At 35.7% G+C, this 7,356-nt stretch overlaps 1 protein-coding gene across 2 annotated transcripts; it reads left to right on the top strand.

Moving 5' to 3' along the window:
• Nucleotides 1–2,513: 2,513 nt before the first annotated feature.
• On the top strand, nt 2,514–5,780 carry LOC149407160 (persulfide dioxygenase ETHE1 homolog, mitochondrial-like). Of its 2 annotated transcripts, none has more exons than XM_089626121.1 (9): nt 2,514–2,888; nt 3,185–3,313; nt 3,402–3,509; nt 4,156–4,290; nt 4,389–4,430; nt 4,513–4,572; nt 4,673–4,726; nt 5,141–5,165; nt 5,358–5,780. In XM_089626121.1, exons 1-9 carry the CDS (start codon nt 2,553–2,555, stop codon nt 5,378–5,380), a joined length of 912 nt encoding a protein of 303 aa, XP_089482247.1. In that variant the 5' UTR covers nt 2,514–2,552; the 3' UTR covers nt 5,381–5,780. The 2 variants fall into 2 exon arrangements, with proteins under 2 accessions (XP_089482247.1, XP_089482241.1); XM_089626115.1 differs by having other exon boundaries at nt 5,290–5,780.
• The last annotated feature ends 1,576 nt before the right edge of the window (nt 5,781–7,356 follow it).

The raw sequence follows: 7,356 nt of genomic DNA, 5'->3' as shown, positions 1-7,356 counted from the left end.
TGGGCTCAAGCCCATATATTTGTCTTTAGCAGGTCCAGATAATACGTCAGCCCGTCAGAAGATTCAAATGCCAGCTGGAGATAACCGTTCCCTGAAGACCCGGAGATACAAAGCTCGTCAGCCCGATCGATATGCAACTGCTTCTCACACGAATAGGTCTCCAACGACATGTGTCTTGAGAGGCAGTAGTGAGTTCCAACTGATACACGACATGTCCCGAACAATCCGGAGCTCACAACCTCGTCTTCTCGGACTATAAATATATGACAATTAAGCCTATTTCGGGCACGTTACTTTATATTTATTATTATTTGTCATCAAGTTCACATCTTTATACTGTTCTGAGCAATCTTAATACAAATAGTCCCGAGCTGATCTTACATCTTGCTTTTCATCTTTGTTTGATTACGTGTTTCATTTCCTATTCGTCAAGAGTTCAAATTTGGTCTTGTTACAGAGAATTTCTAAATTGACCCGTTTTCAATCATAAATTTGTCATGATTACTTTGGTGTGATTACTCGCATCAACAAAAACGGTTTGCATTAGTGGGCATTGATTTGGCTTTGAATGTCTTGCCTAGAGTTACAATTCGTTTGTAACCGAACTAAGGCGTGGCTATAGAACGCCAACCTTCTCATTCGAAAACGCTCTGAAAACGAATCTTTTCTCTCTACTTTCTCTCTATAAATTGCTTGTGTGTATTTTCCTTTTGTAGCTCGGTGGTAGTTTTTGTCATAGGTACGGTTCACCGGAGAAGTGTCGTTGGTGTAAAGTTCTACTCAATGTTGTTGTATCCTGAGAGGCTTATCGTTCATCAAATTCAACACCCATGGGAGAGCGATATAAGCTTTAAGGAAACTGTCAAACGGTCATCACCGTGCTCTGATTTTCTTTCCTTCTTGTTTCCGGTTTAAGGTTTATTTTTTTAGTTCTTTTATTTTTGTTTGTTGGTTCTCTTTTTCTAGTTTCTTAAATAAAATTATAATAGTTTTTATTTTGTTTTATTATTTTCATTGCAAACTTTTCTTTATTTTCCGTATTATAAATATTATTTGGTGTAATATTAATGTTATTGGAACATATTGGCTCAAGGAGTGGATCACTAGAGGACGATACGTTTCTTTGTATATATTTGCACAGTTCTACTTTGTGGATGAAACCTCTTGTATAGAGGCACAAGAGTAAAAGATTATCTCTTTTTGTACGAATATTTAACATTTTTTAAGATTAGACTTCTTCTTAACTTGTGTTTAACGAGTAGGTGCTTGTTTACTTTGGATGCATGATTTAAGTGTATTATTTGCATGTCTTCGAAAGTGTTAAAGATTGAAGAAGTAGGTTCTTATGCTATCACTATTATGAAAAAAGTTTTTTTTTTTTTTTTTTTTTAGCGAATTGTAGAATTAGTTTAAACAATGAATAAGCAATGTATAGTGGAATTGTAGTAGACTTGTCACTTGACAACACAATTCTTATGAATACAAAATTTGATATAACTAAATTTTTATCATCTAATTATTTTGACATTACCGTATAGAATAGAGTGAGAACTTCGCGAATAGATCCAAATCCAACGGTTGCTGATGCACTATATCACAGTTCACCACTATCAAATATCGATCAAGGATCGAAATACCGTTACCGTTATCGTTCCGAGCCTTCGAATTTACTGGTAACCGCCAGTACCGTAAAGGAATACCGGGGGAAGCGAGAAAAAAAAAGGAAACCGGTACCGTTGAACTTACCGTTACCGTATAGGAATACCGTCAAATACCGGTATTTACCGAGGGGAATTCAAAAAAGAAATATACAAAAAAAACATACAAAGTACGTAGGATAAAACAAGTCACAAAATTTCTTCATAAATCAATAAACAAGTTCATCATAACCTTAATCATCACTAACTAATCACAAAATTATCAAATAATTCGGATTAAATCCAAAAAAATTACAAACATCAACACAAAATTTCTAAAATTAAAAACAAGTCACAAATTTATTCATAAATCAATAAACAAGTTCATCATAACCTTAATCATCACTAACTAATCACAAAATTATCAAATAATTCGGATTAAATCCAAAAAAAATTACAAACATCAACACAAAATTTCTAAAATTAAAAAAAAGTCACAAAATATCTTCATAAATCAATAAACCACTTCATCATAACCTTAATCATCACTAAATAATCAAAAAATTACCAAATAATTCGGATTAATTACAAAAAATTAGAATCATGAACACAAACCTTAAATGGTCTTGGCCGGGAAGTGGACCGGGAAACGGGTTACCGGCGGGATCTGGGAAGATTTGGCCTTCGTCGCGTCGGGAAATGAGCGGGACGGCGGGATCCGGTCGGAAAGCTGGCAAAAATGGTCTGGGTCGCGACGGTTTTCCCGGAACCACCGGAAAGTTCCGGTTTTGGTGGTTCCGGTGCCGGGGAGCTCCAAAAAGGGGGAACCGGACCGGTTCCCGTCCGGTTCCCCCGGTTTTTAAATCCTTGATATTGATACGACACAGCAGCACGTTTGGCGCGCAAAGAGCGTGGATGACGTCATCTCTAGAAAACGAAGAATTAATAGAAAAGAGGGCTTTCTTTTCCTCGCTCTGTTATGTAGTTCATCGTTTCCCATCGGACGTCAAAAATTTCGAAATTAAAGAAATGCTTCGATCGACTCTCCCGAGATTCGCCGCGGTGGCTCGGCCGCGTCATCAACGCCTCTCCAATGGGTGGCGAGTCACGAGACCCACGGCTCGCTCTTACACCACGCCCTCTCGTTCTTCCGGGAACGACAAGCTTCTCTTCCGACAGCTCTTCGAGCACGGCTCGTCCACCTTCACCTACTTGCTCGCTGACGTCACTCACCCCGATAAACCCGCTCTGGTTCGTCAATCCTTACTCGGAGTCTCGTCGTTTGAGCAACAACTGGGAGCTAGTATTTTTGTTACAATTATTGTTCTAATTGTTCTAGTCTTCGGTAACTTCTGCGAACAATTTATGATATGAAATATAATTTGGGAGCAATTGTTTTAGTCTTCTCTTACTCGGATTGGGATTGGTTTGTGGTAGCAAATGAGCAAGAAAGAAGTGGAACTAGCGTTGTTGTTGATAGTCGTTATAATTGTTCTATTTATCGCTTATTTCTGTGTTCAATTTTATTAAAATTGTTTTTTTTTTAGTTGATAGACCCAGTGGACAAGACAGTGGAGAGAGACCTGTGTGTGGTTAGAGAGTTGGGGCTTAAGCTGATCTATGCTATGAACACTCATGTCCACGCCGACCATGTTACCGGCACTGGCCTCATTAAGGTTTTTTTAAAATCCTTCGTGTTTGATGATGATGATGCTATGTGGCGTTATATTGTGATTGATTTGGGGTTTTTTTTGTTTGTTGCAGAGCAAGGTTCCCGGGGTCCAATCGATCATCTCTAGGGCAAGTAAATCGAAAGCTGATATCTTGATCGAGTCCGGCGATAGAATCTACTTTGGTGATCTGTTTTTGGAGGTTGGTTCGTGCTTTTGTGATGTTTCATAGTATATTTCGGTGTTGTTTAAGAGAAGAGTAAAGATATATAACCTCTCGAGTCCATTCTTCGCAAGCCCTGTTTTCTTATTTTCATCATATTTCTTTCAATCTAAAAGACTTTCAGCATCGACTCGCATAACACCAGTTGCCAAAGAGTAGTTACTTGCAGATTTTCTTCACTGGTTCCTTTAAAATAGACTAGTTTCGGTGCAAGGTCTATGCTGTGTGAAGTGTATGTATTCACTCAGAGATTTTCCCAAATGTTATGGCCATGTTTGGAACCCGAATTTTACAAAGGGATATGAAAATTTAAAGGAGCGCGGGGAGGGAGGGAAACTCAAAAATCACTATTGTGTTTGAAATTTTGCTGGAAAAAGAGGCACGTGAAAAAACCAAAATCTACGACATGTGCGAATTTGCTTGGATTTTCATTTTCCACACATTTTCCCAATATAATTTGAATTTTAGTTGTATATTTCCCCTCAAATTTTCATTCTATCAACTTTTTTCTTTATCCAAACAACACAAGAATTCACATTTGTTTCCCCTCGGATTTTCCAGGCTCCAAACATACCCCTTTAAATATCACTTTTATAGTTTGCTTTGTATTAACTACAAATTGCAGGTTCGGGGTACTCCGGGGCACACGTTAGGCTGTGTGACCTATGTTACAGGAGACAGTCCCAGTCATCCACAGCCACGCATGGCTTTCACAGGCGATACCTTGCTAATACGCGGCTGTGGAAGAACTGATTTTCAGGTCTCGTCTCATTCTTACAATTCTCTCATGAAAATCATTTATCGTTGAAGAATAAATTATGAGGGAGCTTGATCTGTAGCTCTTTGGTCCTTTTGCAGGGTGGTAGCTCACATGAACTGTACAACTCGGTTCATTCACAGGCAAGTTGTTTTAGATGTAAAAAGAAATTCTACTTTAGAAATATATTGATGATTTACAGTCTTTCTTCTTTGTTTTGTGCAGATTTTCACATTGTCGAAAGATACACTGATTTACCCTGGACATGACTACAAGGGATTCTCTGTATGAAAAACCAAAAGTGTCTTTTTTTTTTTTTTTTGCACAGATTCAATATTTTGTTTTCTGTCCGCGGCCTTTTGATGCCAACTGTGTTTAATTTTAGGTCAGCACTGTTGGGGAAGAGATGCTCTATAATCCTCGACTCTCAAAAGATGAGGTGATTCTGATTGACCAAAGAATTGACTTTTAGTATACATTTCTTGAATAAATTTTTAACTATTATTAGCATTCAAGCTATCAATACTTGGATGACACTTAACCCTGTCCAAGTTTAAATTTCATAAGTATAAATAGCGAGCACTGCTATATGGAATTGAAGATTGATGAGTATTTGCAACAAATACTCTTTATCAGACTGACATAGAATATGTGAAAGAGCACCTTAGGTTTGTGGATGCGAAAAAAAAAAAAAAAAAAAAACAGTATTATTCTCAATAATTCTAATTTGTATCGTAGTTGCTCTACTTCTTTTTTCTTATGTCATTATTAATCTTCTAATCAATGATGATTCTTTCTGAACTCTATGAGCTATTGACATTAAAATTACAAAGTCTTTGAAATTGTTTTGCAGGGCACTTTCAAGCATATCATGGAAAGTGAGTGCTTTTCCCTTTAGCTTAATCGTCATTCATATTTTATTGCAGCAATATCATCTTCAATTTTATTTCTTGTATCATCATAATATTCTTAAGTAATGAGGATTACATCTGTTTATTACAGATCTGAACCTTCCTTATCCGAAAATGATTGACATTGCTGTACCTGCGAACATGGTCTGTGGGTTACAGGATTTGCCCGGAAAGCAAGTTGAGGCTGTTTAGAAATCTACATAACCATCGGGTAAACAGATTATACAAATAACTGGCCAAGCTCAAACGGGAGTGTCCGATATCCGTACTTGCAATTCCTCTCTTTTATATATTTTCATTTCCATATTCATAATTTCATTACCTACAAAACATCAGTAGTTCGTATCAACTTCCCTCAGTTCGGATACAGATTGAGAAGATGTTGTTTAAGTGGCTGAAAGGCTAACTAACCCTTGAGGTCAAGCCAAAAATGTATATCTGTACAACGTGATTTATTATTATTTTTTTGTCTTCTCCACAGGTGAACAGCTCGTTCACCACGATGTTACCCATGAATTTACAGTTAAAAATGAGCACGCATTTAAATAAAAAGAGAGTTAAAAAAAAATTGCTTACATTTTATATATATTGAGTATTCAGTAAATTATTATTTTCAAATGTATTTGCTCCATAGGAATTTGGCTAATGTCAAAAGCACTAGCAAGTGAAATGTCAAACAAAATAAAAAAATAAATTAAAAATTGTGGAACATAAAAAGCTGGCAAAATGTGACCTTAATTCTTATTGTTCAGTTTATTAGGTCTAGATAAGTGCATCATTACGACTAATATATTCCTCGCTTACAAGCATGCACTTCACTTTCGGTTACCTACTTTTCTTCGCAGTAGCTTGATAAAACTAAATACATATATTAAGGCTGTAAATCAGATTCTTGTATCGCTCACTTGGAACTTTAAGCTTACATTCCATTGAAATTTTCCATTTAATATTATTTGGTCTGCTTTTCTTTTTCTAGTTGATATAAATATGCGATTTGATTTGTATTCATGATTAGACTTAATTGGATCATTTTCATTAGGAGCAGTGTACTTTCTCCCCTTCATTGCTGTAAGTGTCACACTTTTACGGAGACATTATACAATCGGAGCTAAAATTTAATTGGTCTGATTCTTATATATACATATAAACCTACGTCAAAAGTGGGTAGTGTTTATCATATATTTACACACGGCATAACCTAGCTGGCTGGGGAGTCATTTCACGTTTCATTCAAAGCTTTGTGGTGGACTTTGATGAGGCCAAAATAAAAGAAGAAGAAAAAATGCAAACTTTGACATCGCTACTTACTAGTTTTTTTTTTTTTTTTTCAATCTTCGCCTCAAAAGTCAATTTCGTTGATGCAATGTAACATTTAAATATTAGGTTGTTTCACGGTAGATGCTATTCTATTAGAACTTAGAAGTATAAAAGCGAGACATAAATGATTGTGTTCCTCTTACAAACTCCATACGAATATTTAATAATAACCTTACTTATATTGTATTTATGCACACACACGGTCAACACAAATGACTTTAAGCATAGGGCATTGTAATTTTTATTCGTTTATTCTTCTTGATTTTTTTAGCTTATATTTAGCATCTATATTAAATTAGGAAACAATATAAACTATTTTATAAGCTTTTATCAATTATTAAAAAGATATTTAGAGTAAAAAACTTGCATGATAACTTAATTGTAGCAATGTGTGTCATTGAGGAGAATAGAACAAGAACAAAAATGATCATAGCACTAAGTGTTGAGAAAGAATAAATAAATCCGTCCCAAAACTCTACATTAAGAATTAAATATATCGTTATAACGAACGCTTGAAATCAGCGTTACTCCTAGGGATATGTATATAAAATTTATTAAAAATTTTGTGTAGGATATTTTTTCGGTGCATGAGGGCAAATAGCGGAGAACCCAAAAAAAAAAAAAACAAAAAAAAAATCGGTCAAAAACCAAACCCAAGAATTCAATATGAAAAAAGTATAAGAAAATTGGTTTAAGCAAAAGCTAAACAAGTCGGAACCTCTGGTCTCGAGGGAAAAATGGCTTTTAGCTTCGCATGTGGGTAATGGACAAGAATTTGGGTGAGAAAAATAAAACCATGGTCAATGGGAATTTTCATGCATCCAAATGGATCGAGACAAGA

The sequence above is a fragment of the Urtica dioica genome, chromosome 1 (genome assembly GCF_054948205.1).
Source record: "Urtica dioica subsp. dioica isolate 48M chromosome 1, U.dioica_male_clone48M_v1_H2, whole genome shotgun sequence".
NCBI classification, from domain to species: Eukaryota; Viridiplantae; Streptophyta; class Magnoliopsida; order Rosales; family Urticaceae; genus Urtica; species Urtica dioica.
This window is presented reverse-complemented; position numbering and strand designations above follow the sequence as displayed.

What these genes read in the sequence shown, in the direction of transcription:
- LOC149407160 (XM_089626115.1), top strand. Translation starts at nt 2,553, where the DNA reads ATGACGTCATCTCTAGAAAACGAAGAATTAATAGAAAAGAGGGCTTTC. An exon ending in GTGGAAGAACTGATTTTCAG is followed by an intron (nt 4,291 to 4,388) that starts GTCTCGTCTCAT and finishes GTCCTTTTGCAG; the next exon opens with GGTGGTAGCTCACATGAACT. An exon ending in ACAACTCGGTTCATTCACAG is followed by an intron (nt 4,431 to 4,512) that starts GCAAGTTGTTTT and finishes TGTTTTGTGCAG; the next exon opens with ATTTTCACATTGTCGAAAGA.